At 39.7% G+C, this 18,990-nt stretch overlaps 1 protein-coding gene across 2 annotated transcripts in view; it reads left to right on the plus strand.

Moving 5' to 3' along the window:
• The window catches only part of TRIT1 (tRNA isopentenyltransferase 1), an 86,353-nt gene that overhangs the window by 49,673 nt on the left and 17,690 nt on the right, over positions 1–18,990 (plus strand). For both annotated transcript variants that reach the window (XM_027864500.1, XM_027864499.1), the window contains 3 exons: positions 2,728–2,826; positions 3,912–4,078; positions 8,601–8,743. In XM_027864500.1, the coding sequence (XP_027720301.1) occupies positions 2,728–2,826; positions 3,912–4,078; positions 8,601–8,743 (409 nt within the window). The remainder of the gene's footprint in view (positions 1–2,727; positions 2,827–3,911; positions 4,079–8,600; positions 8,744–18,990) is intronic.

Below are 18,990 nucleotides of genomic sequence, written 5' to 3' on the forward strand. Positions count from 1 at the left end.
GTGCAAACACCAACAGTGTGGAGAATAGTTTTACCCTTGGTGGTTTATCCCACAAGATCCCATTCAGATCACCAAAGCTTTGAGAAGACTAGTTGAAGAATAGTGAATCATAAATAGTCCATTTATTCATGAAGGTTGTTTTTACCAAGTTTGTTTTTTTTTTTAAACTAAAGTGGTCCAGAAATTCTCAGACGGATGTAATAGCGAAGTGATTTCAAAGGAATATTGAATGTTAGCTTATCTTAAACATGTGTTTTCTAGCTGGTTGAAGATTCTGCCCGAAGTATTCAGACCTAATTTATGTGCATTAACTAAAAATCTGTATGTATTTTGGATGAGCAAAAGGGCCTCTGACATAAAAACAGTTAAGAATCCCTGGTCCTTGATGTGTTGAAATTCACAGTAATAAAGTTTGATTCTTAACTATGATTACAAAAAAAACCCAGTACTTTTCTATTTATCAGATGTCTCTCACAAGTGAAGTAGTAAATCCAAATTCACTGTATTTTGCTTTACACGATTGGAAAGCAACATAAAATACTGAAAATCAGATCTGTAAGAAATATACACAGTTAAAATAAATATATCAACTATTGTAGTTCTTAAACTCCTGTTTGATAAAGATGCTTCCTTTCCACAAGCAGTATAAAATTGTAGAATGATAAAAGGATTTAAGAAAGCTTTACTAAAGTTTAATTCCAATTGCGTCTTCCTGAGGGAGGTGGCAGAGGGTAATTCCTTCCAGGGCCATATCCCTGTCTCCCTCCATGATCATCACGTTTTGGTGGATAATTGCCTGGGCCTCCTAGTAGTTGATACTGATTTTGCTGAAATGCTGCATTTTGTGATTTTAGCATCTGGTTACTAAGTTGTTTTTAATTAATACCAACCTTACCGGGACCCAAGTAACCCCTTCTCTACCCCCAGCACCCAAACAAAACAAAACACTTTTGAATTGTTTGGGAAAAAATATAACAAAATGAATTAAATTCTTTTTTCAAAGTTTCTTTCTGAAATAAAGTTATTGCTGAAATAAGGTTATCTCTCAAAGTATGAAATGTGGTGTAATGGAAAAAAATACTGAACTGAGCAGAAAGATTAACACCCTCTATTGTGCTCCACACTGAATCACTAGCCATGTGACCTTGGAGATGTCATTTCTTCTCTCTGATCCCCACTTTCTTCATCTGCAAAATGAGGGAGTTGGACTAAATTATCTATCTTCTCCACCTAGAAAGCTGTAATCCTGTTATCTTTCTGTGGGTCATAAAATAGGAATGATGATATCTATCTTTGGTTGCTTCAGAGATCAGATGAGTTCATATCTGTGAAAGCACTTTATTAACTTAATTGTAAAGTGCTTTACAAATCTAAGATAATATTATTAAGCAGATTATTTTTAGTATAGAAAGATCTGTTTCAAACTGGAGATGATAATAATGATAATGATGAAAATTCAAAAGGATGGTGATACATTATTTATATGTTCTTAGAATAAGTGAACATAGGAAGAATAATTTAGTTACTGACCCATCTATTGTGCGTTGGGCAGGGAGGTGGTCTACTAGAGTTTTGTCTTTCTTGTGAGTTCAATTTAAAAGCTGTGGGTGGAACATTTCTCTTATAACAAACAACTTTTTATTTGGGTGGGGTCTTTGTTTCTTTTTAACATTCGTGTGGTTTTAGATTGCTTAAGAAAGAAAAAAGAATTTCTACCCCTGCCCTCTAGGCTTTACTATCCAGGGATTCCTGGGAAGACATTTATAAATAAGACTTTATCTAGTGCCTTTGGGTGTAAGGCACTCCATAGAGCAAGTGACCTGTTCTACAGTCATTGTGAAGATAGGACTTCAGATGTCCCAGGTAGATCTAGTTTTTTCTCTGTGAATTAGAACACATTTATCACCACATGGCTTTGGATAAGGGGGTCTGCTTTAGGGACATGTAGTACAATATGCCTCATCCCTCCATCTGGTGGAAGGGTTGTAGAAATAGGAGTCACAAGAGCTAGGTTTAAGTCTCAGCCCAAACACTGCCTTCATGTGTGGCTTGGAGCAAGTCATGTTTTCTCTTTGGTCCCCCACTTCCCTCCTCTTTAAGATGAGGTCAGACTAAATGATCTCTAAGATTCCTTCCACATCTAATAATCTATGATTCCAGGTAGCCAATATGTGTTGTTCTGTAGGAAATAGAACTATTTTTGTTGCATTTTCTAGAAAACAACTGTCCAGCTGCACATGTTTAGGCGGCACAGGCCTGGCTCCAATAGCAGGGAACTGGAAGGTATTTACAAAGTAGTTGTCCTGAAGTGCAAACTCCTTTTTCTTAAATGTATACATTGTTCTAGATTGATTAATTTCCCCTGTGATCTTCTGGTAGAAAAAGGTGTCTATAATTATATCTTACCTTTTTTCCCTTCAGCCTCCCAGCCAAGAGGAATATAGCTTCTTGCTGGTGTCATCATTCCCAGATAAGACAAGCAGAAATAGTATTCTGATGCATGATACCTTAGGTTAGTGGAAAAGCCTTGGACATGTGGTCAAGAGACCTGGGTTCTAATTTAAGTTCTGCTACAAACTGGTGTGACCTTAAATTTGTCATTGCCTCTTGGCCTAAATGTCTTCTTCTGTAAAAGTAGGGAGTTGAACTAAAAATCATCTCCAAGGACTCTTCCAACTTAAAAACTCTCTGATTATACCATTTGATGTGCTATTTCTTAATGTTTACATTGAAGATATATTTGCTCGAGAGAAGATTCCAATTGTGGTGGGAGGTACTAATTATTATATTGAATCCTTGCTCTGGAAAGTTCTGATCAACACCAAGGTATGCTGGTTTAAAGATTTATAATTTCTCCTGTGGTGAATTTTATTAGGAAGAGGAAGCAAATCCTTACAAGTCTTTTTTTGTTATGAATAGCAGCTGTCATTTTCCCACTTAATATTCTGAAAGAAATGCCAGCTGCATGTGTGCAGTTTGTTTCCTGGCTGGCCTAAGGGCAGGGCACATGGGGGGCACACTGCCTTTCCTAGGATTAATTAGCATCTTAGTAGAAGTTTACTGTAGTTTTTGTAATGCAGTTCAATAAATATTGCCTACTGTTAAAAACATAGCACTTTGGGTAGCGGTTGATATCTTTAGATAAGACTTCCTTCATGGCCTTTCCAGTTTATTGGGAGATAGGGTATATACATAAATAACCGTTGTACAAAATGCTGTGTGATAACTGCTTCAGAGAGGTCCAAAAAGTACTACTGTACTCTGAGTGAGGCAAGGTCATGACAGACTAGGCCTTTAGTAAAGCCTCCTGAAAGAAGTTGCATTTGAGTCTGGCTTTAACAGATGGGTAGAATTTCAATAGGAGAGGGAGCTAGACCTCTAGGTATTAAATATAGCATAAGCAAAAACATGGAGCTGAGAAGGAATAGAGCATGTCAGCAGACTGCACATAGGCCAATTTGCCTTGAGTCATATACAGTGAGGGGGGGAGTAGTATATTGGGAGTGGATAGTTAGGGTGTCATCAGACTGTGGAAGGCCTTGAACGCCAGGCTGAGGACTTTGAACAATATGGTGTAGGCCTTTAGAGAGCCATTAAACATTTTCTTTAGCAGAGAAGTAGAGATACTACCAGATCTCTGAGTAAGAAAGGCTTAATCATCATTTGGCACTGGTCTCAGACATCTGAAGCTGTGGACACCATTAAACTGTCTCAACCTTATCTTTCTTATAGGGGACTTGCCAAACGTGAGGCTTTTCTAAATGTTTTAATGTAGTAGCAGCTCTGCTGTTTGTAGGTAGTGCTGTCAAGATTAAAGCCCTTGGCATGATGGGGGTAGTCCTAGGTTCCATTACTTTTCTGATCAGAAAGCAGGGTATCTTCATTTTAAAACTAATTTTTGGTAACCCCAGGGGGAAGCTTTCCATTCTTCAGAGGAAATATGTAAGGGAGAGAAAGTGATCGACAGGAAAATGGAGTTGGAAAAAATGGATGGCTATGAATTGCATTACCGGCTAAGCCAGGTGGACCCAGAAATGGCTGCCAAGCTGCACCCCCATGATAAACGCAAAGTAGCCAGGTGAGACGACCAGGTCAAAACTGGCAGATTTCAAAGTCCTGGGAAAATTTTTGTGGCTTGTAAGCAGTTCCTAACCTTTTCCAAAGGAGAAATTCTGGTGTGGAAGGTGGGGGGAGGGGGAAGAAAAGAGATTGCAACAGATTGGTGGATTTTGACAACACAAGTCATTTGGGGGATGGGGTGGAAGGAGCTGCCTCAAATCTGGAAATCCCCATAGACGAGTGGGAAAGTGGCATGGCAGCCGTTCAGAGAGTTGCTTCAAGATTGACTGGTTGATCCTGATAGACCCGTTGGGGAGCCCTGGGCTATTGTCTCAATACCACTCCCCCATAAATAGTTGTGCCCTACTTTGTTGGTACACTATAGCATAATTCCCTGGGGCCTCTGTAATCTTGTTTCATTTTCTGTTTGATCTTTGCTTGAATAACAGTTTTTACGTAGTTTTCTTTCTGGCATTCAGTCCATTTACATTGGGATTTTATTTGTTTTGCTCAGTTGTTTGTGCAATACCAGGTTTCACACTCCACATCTTTCACATCAGAGGGGAGTGTGGGAGGTGCATTTTTTTTTTAAACCTTCTGCCTGCTCAGCTTCTGTATCCATACTTATGGTAACTCCCTGAGGGATGAGATCCAGTGAGGCAGTCGTGTGTAGTGGTGAGGGAGCTGGATTTGGAGTCTGGAGGGAGGCCTCTTCCTAGTACCGTGGAGACCAGACGAGGTCTCATGCAAAGTAGCAAGTTCCACAACTTCCTTAGACTCTGTGACCTGAAGTCATGTCCAAATAGAAACTAAAGAGGTCACGTGAGATTCTGGTGCCTGGCCAGACTCATTTTTCTGTTACAGGTGACACCAAATTGTCATGCTGGTGGAAGAGGAAAGATTGAATGTTTTATATTATTATTACTAGAGAATCACCTCACTTAGCAGTCTTATCAGGCATTGTGTTTTTATTCTACGTGAGTGAAATTACCAACTAAAAGATAATTATCATTTCAATGACCAGATTTTTGACTTTTCACTGGTATAGAAGTAAAACGTCTGATAGACTTCCTTCCCTTCTTGAGCAAAAAATAATTAGTATCATTAGTGTTTTGGTCTGCATCAGGTAATTGTTGAGATTATCCATAACTCTACTATGCAAACTGCTTAATTTTAGATTTTCCTGTTCTAAAGTTCCACCTACCACTTTTCCCTGCTGGAATTCAGTTCAGTAAACGTTTAATTAACCACATACTATAGGCATAACACTGTTAGGTGCTGGGAACGATGCAACAAATTTTAGATATGATAGTTAGAATAATATGGGCTATGAAAGGTCTGTATAAGAAAAGGTTGTTGCTAGGGCTTCATGTAAGGCTTTTAGGAAGAGATAGCGTTGGAGTTGGGCTTTCGAAAGAGGCAAAGAAGTCAGTATTGAAGAGAGGAATTTGCAGGGAGGACATTCCTGATGGGACTGGGCATAAGGAACAGTTACGAAAAGTGGAACGTGCAAGACACGTTTGGGGCACAGTAAGTTGTTTTCTTTGGCTAGAGCAGAAGTTCTTAACCTGGGGCTTTGGTTGTGTGGAGCCTGTCCAGGGAGTTTGGGCCATGTTTGGTAAGTAACTGTTATCCTACTGAAATATTTCAAAGTAGCAGTAATAAAAAAGTTATGTATAGAATGCAGGTTTTCTTTATGAAAAACTAATCTCTTTCTTCCTTCTGTACATATGCATGGTAAACTCTAGAATTTATTTCCTTTCATATTGAATTGAACCATTAAAGATTTTTACCAGAGTATTGCTTGACCTAGTATATACATACATAGCTGCTTTTGATGCTCCATCACCTCTTCTAGTTTTCTGTTGTTGGTCTGATACCTAGGTCTATTAAAATTGTGTGCATAATTTAATAAATTTCTGAGTCAGAACCTGGGCCTTGGGTCCTCTCTTATGTGGAGTAAATTGCCTGGCTTAATATAGCATGTACTTATTTATATGTGGTGTTTTAGGTAGTGACTAAATGTGCTCAGAGGTTTTTTGTTTTGTTTTGTTTTGTTTTGTTGTTCTGTTTTGTTTTCATTTATGTTTAAGGTAGAAGGCTCTATAAGGAGATCTGAACAATCATGTCCTCTCTGCAAGTGAGGTGTTGCTTTGTCAGTTCATTCAGTTACTACTAATTTGAAAAGATGGGGGATCTTTTAATAATCTAAGTTCAGGAAATGGAAAGAGATAGTGAGGGGAAAAATTTTATTTCAAGCTGAAAAAATGTGGTCTCTTGAGTGACTAAGTATGGCTATAGGAGTTGAGTTTTCTGATTCGGCCTTCCTTAATGTATTCAGAAGGAGAAACTGATGGTAGTATAAGAGCATGTGTGTACACTCTCTTATCCAAGCATATCCTTTATTCATTCCGATATTTAAGTTGTGGTGGATATGTGACTATAACTATACCTTTGTGCTATGGAAAAAGTAATTTAGAGAAACCTGACTTGACTTGGAATAAACTTTCCAAAATGTAATTTTAACAAAGATGTATTAAGTACTACTGTTTCATTTAAAAACACAGTGTTGTACACTGGAAATTAAAATGTGAAAGAGACTCTGTTTCTGTTCTCAAGGAACTTAAAATCTAATGGAGGGATAAGATTACAGGTATACAAATTAGTATGATAACTGTGATAGGTGCAGAAGAGATGGCTTTTAGTTAAGGGAAGACCGGGGAAAGCAGCATGTCAGAGGAGAGATGGCCTTTAAGTTTTAAAGAAGGAGAAGGATTTCAATGGGTGGTGATGGGGAGATAGTGTGTTCTAGGCATGAGCAACAGCTTGTACAAGTGTATAGAGATGGGAGAGTACAAGATAAGATCATGGTACACCTAGTAGTCCAGTTTGCCTAAAATGTAGAGTGGGTGAAGGGGGGTAATGGGAGAATAAGTAGAGACATTTTGACTTCATTTAAGGAAACATTTCCTAACAAAAGTTTTTGAAGTGGAATAGGATGCCTCAGCAGATTTGATGGAATGGTTCTCATTCCCAAGTGTTCTTCAAGCAGAGGCTGGATGCTTACTTGTCAGGAATGTCTTGAAAGGACTGAGATCTCTTTTCAGCAGGAGAGGCTGTAATTCTCAGAGAGATGAAGGGCTGGCTGGAAACAGCTCATGGAGAGCCTGCCAATCTAGCCAAGGAATTTGTGTTTGTGTGTGACAAGGGGCAGCAGGATGGCATGGTGGGTAGAGGGCAGTAGACTTGCAGTCAGAAAGACCTGGATTCTGATCTTGCTTCTGATTCTTAGCCAACTTACTTAGCTCTCTGAACTTAGTTTCTGCATATATAAAAACGAAGATCATAATTGTTTTTGTTTTAGCCATTTTAGTCATGCCCCATTCTTTTTTAAATTTATTTTTTATTTTTGCATTTTATTTATTAGTTTATTTATTTTTAGTTTTCAACATTCACTTCCACAAGATTTTGAGTTCCAGATTTTCTCCCTATGTTGTTCCTCCCCCCAATCTCAAGAGGGTGTGCATTCTGAATATCCCTTCTCCTATGCTGCCCTCCCTTCTATCTCCCCCCACCTTCTATTTTTCTGTAGGGCAGGATAGATTTCTGTACCCCATTACCTGTATATCTTATTTCCTAGTTGCATGTGAAAGCAATTTTTAATATTTGTTTTTAAAACTTTGGGTTCCAAATCCCCACCCACCCTCATTGAGAAGGCAAGCAACTCGATATAGGTTATACATGTGTAGTCATGCAAAACACTTCCATAGTAGTCATGTTGCAGAAAACTAACTTATTTCCTTTCATCCTATCTTGCCTCCCCCATTTATTCTATTCTCTCTTTTGTCCCTGTCCCTCCTCAGAAGTGTTTTGTGCCCCATTCTTCATGACCCCTTTTGGAGTTTATGCTCCGGGCGGCAGGGAGCCATTGAAGGTTTTTGAACAGTAGGTAACATAATTAGACTTCTGCATTAAGAATATTTTGGGGGGGAGCAGTCCAAAGGGATATTTTATTTTATTTTGTTTTATTTTATTTATTTATTTTTTGGCAATTGGGGTTAAGTGACTTGCCCAGGGTCATACAGCTAGTAAGTATCAAGTGTTTAGTCTGAGGCTGGATTTGAACTCAGGTCATCCTGACTTCAGGGCAGGTACTCTGTCCACTGCGCCACCTAGCTGCTTCCCAAAAGGATATTTTAGAGAAGGAAGAATATGGAGGGTAGGGTACCTGGTTAGTAGATTTATAAATAGTTGTGCCTATCTATAAATAAAAGGAGACAGAGAGAGAGAAAAATACCAGGTTTAAAAGGTTAGTCATATCTCTGACCCTTTTTCTGCTTTTATTTGGAAATTTTTTTCTGATAGGCAGATTTGGAATAACTTTGAGTTTTCTTATCAACATGACATTTAGCCATAATTATATTGTGAAAATGAGTTTGCCAGTTTGCTAACAGCTTCTCTCCTGGCTGAGCCTGTTAACAGCAGACTAATCTGTTCCCTATTGGTCTTTTAGAGTGTCCATTTTTTTTTTAATGTTTTAGGAGTTTGCAAGTATTTGAAGAAACAGGAATCTCACATAGTGAACTTCTCAGTCGTCAACATGCAGAGGAAGGTGGGGGGCCCCTAGGGGGCCCCTTGAAATTCCCTAACCCCTGTATCTTCTGGTTATATGCAGATCAAGCAGGTAAGAGGTTAATTCCCAAAGATTTTTCTAAAAACGTGATGCCCTGTGAAGTGTAGACTCTCCACACCACATGATTTCCATATGTCCAGTATCCATTGACCAAAAGAAGGATAATACTGCTACATTCTGGAGAATTCATTTTCCGTGTCAGAGGGAAGTGAGTACCAGTCATCACCTCTGACCCTAACTTTGTATGAAAAGAGGAGAGGAAGACTTGGAATGAGGCCTGTGGAAGACCTGATGAAGGAAGAGAGGGACAGGAGGATCTTAGTGGAAAATGGCTACAGACTAGTTGGATCACCAGTTAATGTGGAAGGGTCAGGGCCAGGATGGAGTAGGGAGCTGACTCTTGGTGTCGTGAATACCTACCTGGAGACTTAGAAACTGGTAGGGCACAATGTATCTCAAATACCATAGTTATGCCTTACTGTGGGAAAAGATTATAGGACCTTATTTTTAGAACTGTAAAAGACCCTCGCAGTTGTGGGCTCCATTTCACTGGATAAGTGAAAGGGTTAGACACGTGGTTTCATTGGTGAGAAAATGCTCTCTACCAATGCAGTTCAGCGTCTTCTCTAAAACTGATAGTCTTTTTTTTTCTTTTTTAAGGCAATTAGGGTTAAGTGACAGGGTCACACAGCTAGTAAGTGTCAAGTGTTTGGTTTGAGGCAGATTTGAACTCAGGCCGGTGCTCTATCCACTGCGCCACCTAGCTGCCCACTAAAACTGATAGTCTTAAAGAGTCACCTGGAGCCCCAAGAGGATGAGTGAGTTGTCACACAACCAGTGTATGTCAGAGGCAGCACTTGAACCCAAGTCTTGAACCCTGGCTCCCAGACCTCCTCTCCATCTGCTACGCCTGTGGTGTGAAACTCAAATGTATGAGGTTGCATCCTGATTTTAGAAAACACAAATTAACATTATATTTGTTGAATTGTATTTTTATTTTGTTAAATGTTTCTTAATTACATTTTAATCTGGTTTGGGCCCCATTGGGAGCCAAGTTTGATACCTCATCAATACATATACCATGCTGCCTCATATCCACTTTCAGTCTCTCTGGTCAAAAAGAAGCTAGAGGCTAGGCATCCCAGGTCATCTTACACCAAATCTAGTGTTCTTTCACCTGTACCATGATGTCTAGAATACATTAAATACATTAAGGAAATCCTATGAGGAAATTGCTACACCATGATGAAGGACAAAGTGCAGATAGAGAGACTGTACAGATCATGTCAGAAAATAAAAACCACCAGATTTATCTCACCTAAAAATATAGCTGCCATATAAAAGGAAAAAAGTTATGGAATGGATTAGAAAAAGCTATTCTCAAGTTGATACCAATTGTGTGCTTGTTTGAAGGAAGGAAGTATCTCTTTAATGGTGAACATTTTAAAATAAACTTTATAAATCCCTATTATAAACTTAAACCAGAAATGGCAACATTAGATTATGATGCCAGGCTCATCATGTAGTGACGTGTGTGACTGCCAGGTATGGATCAGAATCACAGAATCTCAGAGGTGGTAGGGACTTTGGAAGGTCGTCTTGGCCAAAGCGACTCCCAAATCACAAATTTCCTTTTACATTATTCTTTACAATAGTTTAGTTTCTTCTTGACCAGCTCCAGTGAAGAGTTGTCCAGAACCTCATAAAGTAGCCCATAACACTTTTGGATAGTTCTAATTATCAGGAAAGTATTTAGAGCTAGAAGTCATCTGGTTCAGCCCTCTCATTTTTACAGATAAACAGAGATTCATAGAGGTTACGTTAATTGCTCAAGGTTAAGTAGTAACTGGTAGACCCACCGTTCAAACTCGGTCTTCTGAATCTACTGCACCACACATATCTATGTGAGCTGGAATTTAGCTTCCTGTAGTCTTTAACCACTGATCCTAGTTCTGCCCTCTGCAGCAAAAGAGAATGATAAAGAAATCAAATTCTTCTTCCACACCAGTTCATCAGATGTTTAAAGAGAGTTAAGCATTATTAAATATCTAATAAGTGCACAGCTTTGTGCCAAGTGCTAGGGAGACAAAGAGAAGGGAAGGAAGTTCTATCCTCAAGGAGCTTGCATTCTATTGAGGAGATATAGCACATAAACTGATGATTATTTGTGTGATAATTTGAAGAGCAAGACCATGTTAACCACTAGTGGATCAGCAAAGATTTGCAAAAGCCATTGATTGCACAAGGGCTGAGCGTTCAAGGAAGCCAGGGATTCTAAGAGGCAGAATTGAGAGGAGGTACATTCTAGGCCTGGGCACAGCCTGGGCAAAAGCGCAGAGAAAGGAGACGAGAATGAGTCCATGAAATAGCAAGTTTCAGTTTGGCTGGGACAGAGAGGGCATTTATAGAAATAATTTGCATTAAGCCTGGAAAGGCAAACTAGAGCCACAGTATAAAATGCCAAACAGAGGAGTTCATATTTTATCTTTCCTGTGTTTTTTTTTTTGTGAGATAATTTACCCCATTCTACCTCTCCCTTTCTCCTCCTCCTAGTATAATCCTCTCTCACTCCTTAATTTTATTCTCCAGATATGACCCCTTCATTTTCAACTCACCCTGTGCCCTCTGTCTATCTATCTATCTATCTATATCTATATCTATACATACATACATATAATTTTTTCCCCTCCAACTACCCTAATACTGACAAAGGTTTCATGAGTTACAAATTTCATCTTTCCATGCAGGAATGTAAACAGTTTCACCTTAATAAGTCTCTTATGATTTTCTCTTTCTTGTTTACCTCTTCATGTTCCACTTGAGTCTTGTATTTGAAAATCAAATTTTCTGTTCAGCTCTGGTCTTTTCATCAGGAATGCTTGAAAGTCCTCTATTTCACTGAATGACCATTTTTTCCCCTGCAGGATTATACTCAGTTTTGCTGGGTAGGTGATTCTTGGTTGTAATCCTATCTCCTTTGCCCTCCAGAATGTTATATTCCATGCTCTGCGGTCCCTTAATGTAGAAGCTGCTAAATCTTGTGTTATCCTGATTGTGTTTCCACAATACTTGAATTGTTTCTTTCTGGCTGCTTATACTATTTTCTCCTTCACCTGGGAACTCTGGAATTTGGCTACAATATGCCTAGGAATTTTCCTTTGGGGATCTCTTTCAGGAGGATGTCAGTGGATTCTTTCAGTTTCTATTTTGCCCTCTGTTTCTAAAATATCAGGACAGTTTTCCTGGATAATTTCTTGAAAGATGATGTCTAGGCTCTTTTTTTGATCATGGCTTTCAGATAGTCCTGTAATTTTTAAATTCTCTCTCCTGGATCTATTTTCCAGGTCAGTTGTTTTTCCAGTGAGATATTTCACATTGTTTTCTAATTTTTCATTCTTTTGTATTTGTTTTACAGTGTCTTGATTTCTCATAAAGTCACTAGCTTCCCGTTGCTCTATTCTAATTTTTAAGGAAGTATTTTCTTCAGTAATCTTTTGGACTTCCTTTTCCATTTGGCCAATTTTGGTTTTTAGGGCATTCTTCTCCTCATTGGCTTTTTGAACCTCTTTTGCCATTTGTGTTAGGCTATTTTTTAAGGTGTTATTTTCTTCAGTATTTTTTTGGGTCTCAGTTCTTATTTTATCCCAGTAGAAATGCATAGCCACTAAAAATTTGTGAGCAGAGGAGTGACGTGGTCCAACTTGGACTTGGGAAAGGTAAAAAATAATGTACCCAAGAGATTGAGAAGGGGAAGATTGGGCCTGGACATCTAGGTAGGAAGCTGTCAAATAGTCCAGGTGAGAGACCTGATTTGAGTAGTGGCTGCATGAGTAGAGAAGAAAGAAAAGAAATCATTTATTAAGCATCTACTGTGTGCCAAGGACTGTGCTAAGCTGTGTATACTTATTATCTGATTTGATCCTCACAACAACACTGGGAGGTAGGTGCTATAATTATCCCCATTGTACAGATGAGAAAACAGGCAGACGGAAGTATAGTGACTTGCCCAGGGTCACAGAACTTGGAAGAGTCTGAGACTGGATTTGAACTCAGATCTTCCTGACTCCAGACTCAGCTCTCTGTGCACTGCCCCCCACCTAATTGCCTCCAAAGAAAATGAAGCATGTGAGAAATGCGGGTAAGCAGAATTGACAAGATTTAGCAGCTGACTAGAGATGTGGGTGTGGTAGGGGACAGTTAAGAGATTGGAGGGCTTACCCTCTCCAGTTATTTATAGAATGCCTGCTCTGTTCAGGATTTGGTCTGGTGATACTTCTTGATTTTCTTTCTTGGCTTTTTCAGTGTTTCAGTGATCCTCCCATGTTGGTATTCCCTGCTGTGATATTGATGTTGTGTGGCCTTTGCCTCTATATCCGTAGACCTTATGTAGATTCCAGTCTCTGTCCATCAGCTGCCCTTTGCTCTTGATTTGTGATCAAGATAATTCTTTCAACAAATTTTCTTATAACATGCCTTCTGGTCCTTTCACCATCTTTGTCATCCTCTAGATGTGCTCTAATTTGTCACAGTAAGTCAGGAGGCTAATATTAAGTCCTTACTCTGTTCGAGCCACCGCACTTAGCACTGGGGATACAGAGAAAGGCAAAAACAGACCCTACCCTCAAGAAATTTCAGGTTCAAATCAGGGAGACAACAGCCCAACACTTCTATACAAGTAAGATTTTTCCTCTCTAGACTGTACTCCATGGCCATAGGATTTCACACATTGGATTACTTATGCCTCTGCAGCCTCTTCCTTTGCTTGGCTGGTCCCTCCCAGGACCTCCATTTAAGAGAGTGCCCAGGCTGACCATATCTCATTCTTTTCCAGGCTGCTTTCCTTATGCTCCCAGACTTCCTCTACAGTGCCCTGCTCTGGGCACCTTCCTTACTCTTCTCTCTCTCCATCTCCTTGCTCCTTTTAGCTCCCTTCCCCTATTAGAATGGCAGCTCCTTGAGAGCAGGGACCATCATTCTCAGAGTTTAGCAGTGTTTGGCACATGGTAAGTGCTTAATAAATGATTGTTACTGGATTTAAAAATATATACAAGGTAAATTGGAGGTAATCTCAAAAGGAAGGCAGTAGCATCAAGGGGGCCCAGGACTGGGTTCTTGCACCCGGTTGGATTTTAGCTGGGACTAGAAGGAAGCTGGGAGGCAGAGGCAAGAAGGGAGAGCATTCAGGGCAGTAATCAACAGTCGTGGAAATGCTCTGAGTCAGGAGATGGCATTTTATGTGAGAGGATCAGCAAAGAGGCCTGTGTCCCTGGGGCATAGAGTACACACAGTACCCCATTTGTACTCTGACCAATGCAGAATACACTGGGGACTGTCGTCTTGAACATTCATCCATTAATGCAGAATAAGAAGGTATCAGCTTTTTGGGCAGCTGCCTAATTATGTTGATTGATGTTAAAGTTGGAGTTAATAACTTCTAAGTCTTTTTTACGTAAGTTGCCCTCTAGTTATGTCTTCTGTCCTTGTTCATTTTATTTTTTGAACACAAGTGCAGGACCTTAAATGTGGAAATGCCTATTAAATATCATTTTGTGATAGCAGTCTTTTTGAATCCTGACTAATCAATCCTGTCCGGTCTCCCCCCACCCCAGGCAGTCGAGGTTAAGTGACTTGCCTAGGGTCACACAGCTAGTGAGTGTCACGTGCCTTTGCAAGATCCCATATATAGGTGGTGCAGTGGATAGAGCATATATATATATATATTTTTTTTTTGACTAGGCAGTGGGGTTAAATGACTTGCCCAGGGTCAGACAGCTAGTAAGTGTCAAATGTCTGAGGCCACATTTGAACTCAGGTCCTCCTGACTCCAGGGCCAGTGCTCTATCCACTGTACTACCTTGTTGCCCTGATCAGTCTTTTTGAATCCTGATTCTGTCATCCTGATTATCCCACTCAGCTTTGTGTCATCTGTACATTTTCTTTCAACAAGTACTTGGTCTTCTCTGTAAGGTGTTATGCTATCTTTCTTACCTCTTCTTTGATGATTTGTTGGGATGCAAATTGAAACCCACCTGCTTTGACCTTGTTTGTGTTCTGTCTCTTCAGAAGGCCCACCCTCATTGCGAAGAGTTTTCTTCCAGATCTGGTGGCCTGACATGGACATCAGGGTGGCCCTGGGGTGGGCATCAGTGACCCCTCACTCTTGCTCCCTCGCCAGACTTGTTTTCCAGTGGCACATTTATCTGATATCCTCTGCCCTGTTTATCCTGAGCATTTTTTCACTCAAACTGCTCATGAAGAGTCAAGGTGGTGTTGTGGCCAGAATGCATGCACTCTGGGCAAGTTGGTTCACCTCTCTCAGCCTTGGTTTCTGCGTCCATAAAATAGGAATTATAGTAACATCTGCCTCACTAGGTTGTTGTGAGGATCAGTAAGATGTGTGTAGGTTCGCAAACCTTAAAGAACTATAAAAAATACAGGGTATTATTTTTGCCTGTGCCCATGCCTCTTTGGGGCCTTTGTGTCACTCATCCCTTTAATTCTTCAGAGACTATGAATTCTACTCTGCAGTATCACCAGAATAATATTGATGCTAAAAAGATGACCTTTTGTTTCATGGAGAAGTTTGATCATATTAATAGCACTTGAGCAATTTCCCACACAGAATGTAGCGCATTCTCTTCTTCCTGGTCACTTCACCTGCAGTGTCTGTCTCGAATGTACTTTGATAGACATTTTATCCACATGTATCATCACAGACTGGGCAGTAATAATTTTTCTCCCCAGGATTTTAATTTAACTTTATTACTCTAAACTTGACAAACCTCAGCAAAAATTAATTGAATACTTCCATGTAGAACACATGATTCATATGAAACTATGAGTCTTTATTATATGGAGCTTGGTTTTTAAAATTACATACAATAAATTCAGCACTTCAATTTCTTTTTTTAAAAATATCATTTTTTTTGGTTTTTCACATTACCTAATGTGATACCCTTGCATCACTCCTATATTTCTCCCTCTCTTCTGTCCCAGAGATCCATGCCTTACAGCAGAATTTTTACAGAAAGAAGAAGCAGGAAAAAAAAAATCATCAAACCCATTCAGTACATTGATAAAAATCTGATGTCATTTGTAACATTTCATACCCATTGGGGTGTCCCATCCCCTCCCCAAAGGACTGAGGGGAGGTTTCCAACTCTTCCTTGGGGTCAGGCTTATTCTTTGTAATTATACAACATTCATTTTTGATTGTTTTGTGGTTATTGTTCTTCCATTTACATTGATGTCATTGTCATGAATTTGTTTACTTCACTTTGTATCATTAAGTTTTTCTATACTTTTCTGTATTTGTCATGTTTGTCGATTCTTATAGCACAATGTTATTTCTTTACATTCATGTACATTCATGATGTTTATGCCTTCCCATCCATGGACACACTCAGTGTATTCATTTTAAAGTCGTCTTGCTTGTCTGTGCCTCCCTCTAGATTTCCTTCTCTTTTAGAAGTTTTTAAATCTTTTGTTTGTTTGTTTTTTTGATATCACTATTTTTAGGCCCCCTCTCTGTCCCAACCCCTCTCCAAAACAAACACAGCCCTTCCCTTGTACAATTAAGTGTAGTCAGGCAAAACAAATCTACTTCCTACATTTTGTCATGTTTCAAAATGTATGTCTTATTCTTTGGTATTCTATACCTTATCACCTTTCTGTCAGGACCAAGGACCCATTGAAACATTTGTGAAGCATTTACTGTGTGTAAGGCACTGTGCTAAGTGCTGAGAATATGAAAAGAAAAGACAGTCCCTGCCCTCAAGGAGCTCACATTCTAATGACAGGAGACTAAAAATATAGAAGTTAACATCTGCAAGTTAAGGGGGAAGGTCTCATTGTCCTTAGGGCCCAGCAAGGAAGTAGATGATAATACCTGTTCTGTAAACTTAATTCCACTGATAAAATCACTTCACTTTGTCAAGGACTTTGTTGGCAAGAACTTTCTCTTCTGAGTCTTCAGTAGCTATGGCTGTAGCACCTGTAGGAACAGCTGCCAGGCTGCATCTTTACAGGACTTGCTTTCCAGGATAATGGCTCAGGCTAAAAGCCCTGCTATTCCCAAGGCTCTTGGCTTCAGGGTCCTGGGTTATCCCCATCGGGGTGTTGTGAGGGGAGATGATGCGGTGGTGGTGGTGGTTTAACTTGCTGGCACCTGCTGCCTCCTTTCTCTCCCTCTGGGGGCCTTGCTTCAGTGAGTCTGGTTTGCCTCCCCTTGGATAGCAGTTGGTAGAGATGACTGACCTTTTCTCCATGGAAGTTGCTTCTCCACATGATGGCTGAGCTTGAAGCAGAATCAGGGGTCATGGCAGTGTTGCCACTTCCAGGGCTTCTGTGTTTCTCTGCCTGTTGAAAGATAGTTGGTTAGCAGTTACTGCTGGTGATGAGGAGGAAGATGGGACCTTCTTCACAATGATTTCTGTGCTCAAAGATGGTTGTAGGGGTCAGGCAGAAAGTAGATCTGGTGGTTTAGGAGGCACTGCTTTTCCCAAGGCTCTTGAGTCAGAGTCCAAAGCTACTTTATCAGGGTCTGAGGGGAATTGGTGGTCAGAGTGATGGTTTGACTTCCCTGGCACATGCTGCATCTTGTCTTTTCCCGGTCTTGCATGTAGCAGTTGGATGGCAGTTGATGAAAATGATTGGCACCTTCCTTCTTAGTAATACTATGTGTTCAATACACTGTGTTAAGCCCTGGTGATACAAATTTTAAAAAGACAGCTGCTGTCCCCCAGAAACTTACAGTCTAATAAAGGAAGGCAGCGCATAAAAGAAGGTTAGAAAAATTGCTCTGCTGTCTAGTCAGAGGAAGAGGTGTTGAGTTTTAAAACTCAACCAGTCTCTGTGATGATGAGATTTCAGGTGGTGGGGCAGAGTGATGTTTGTGGAACCAAAACCAAGCAGAGCAGCTGATGTGAAATGAAGAGTTGGCTGGGACATTCTGAGCCCTCTATATAAACCCCTCCTCCTTTGGGAGGAGTTTATTATTCTGTCTTCCAGTTAGAGGGGAGAGGCAACTTAGCATGCTGAGGAGGCATTGAGGAGGTCTCCACAGATGATGGCTATGAGAGCTAGGCTGTGACTGCAGGACTCCCAAAACTCCTATGGGAATTGTACTTTATCATCAATCTCTGGAGTCATGGTTGGTCATTGCATTGATCAAAGAAGTTTCAGGATGTCTTTTTTTGCAGTGTTGTAGGTATTGTATAAAATTGTTTTCCTGCATCTGCTTATTTTGTTCTGTATCACTTTGTGTATGTCTTCTTTTGTTTCTCTGAATCAATACACCCTTTCATCCTTCTTATGATAAAATCATTTCATTTTATCCATATATCATAATTTGTTGAGTTGCTCCCCATTTGAATGGCACCCCTTTATTTTCCAGTTCTTTGCTATAAAAGTGCTGTGATGAATACTTTGGTGCATAGCAGTTTTTTTTTCTTCTTTCTTTTATTTGGATATATACCTACTCATGGTATTGCTAGGTAATGAATCTGCTCATTTTAGTGATCGGGTGGAATGATGGTTCCAAGTTACTTTCCAGAGTGTCTGAATTAATTCTGTGTGGTTTCATTATTAGCCTCTCCTCAGACATGCTCCAACAATTGCCATTTTCCTTTTTTTCCCATCATCTTTGCCAGGTCTCTTGATATGGGGTAGAACCTCAGAATGGTTGTGATTTGCATTTTTCTTACAATTAGTGCTTTGGAGATTTTTTTATATAGTTGTTGCAAGCTTTCCTCTTTTTGAGAACTGCTTGCTAATATTCTTTAACTTTATTTATTGGGTAATAGATCTTATCTTTATATTTGTATCGATTCCCAATATATCTCAGATACCAGACCTTTATCAGAGAAATTTGCTGCAAAGATTTTTTTCCAAGTTTACTGCTTCCTTTCTAGGTCATACTGAATTCATTTTATTTGTGCAAAAACTTTTCAGCTTCATGTATTCAGAATTGTTTGTCTTCTGTGATACTCTCTATTCCTTGTTTGATCAAGAACTCTTTACCTATCCTGTAGTTGAGAAAGGTATTTCCTTCTCTGCTTTTCTAGTTTGTTTGTGATAAGACCTTTTGTTGCTAAATCCTGTATCCATTGGTACTATGAGGTGGTGGTCTAAACCTAATTTGTTAGATTGCATTCTCTTTTCCCTAACAGTTTTTGTCAGATGGTGAGTCCATATTCCAGGATTTGGAGTCTTTAGATTTATCCAACATTATGCTTCTGTGTTTAGTTGCTCTGTGTGTGTGTGTGTGTGTGTGTGTGTGTGTGTGTGTGTGTGTGTGT

The sequence above is a fragment of the Vombatus ursinus genome, unplaced genomic scaffold, assembly GCF_900497805.2.
Source record: "Vombatus ursinus unplaced genomic scaffold, bare-nosed wombat genome assembly UNPS02014775.1, whole genome shotgun sequence".
In the NCBI taxonomy this organism is placed as follows: domain Eukaryota; kingdom Metazoa; phylum Chordata; class Mammalia; order Diprotodontia; family Vombatidae; genus Vombatus; species Vombatus ursinus.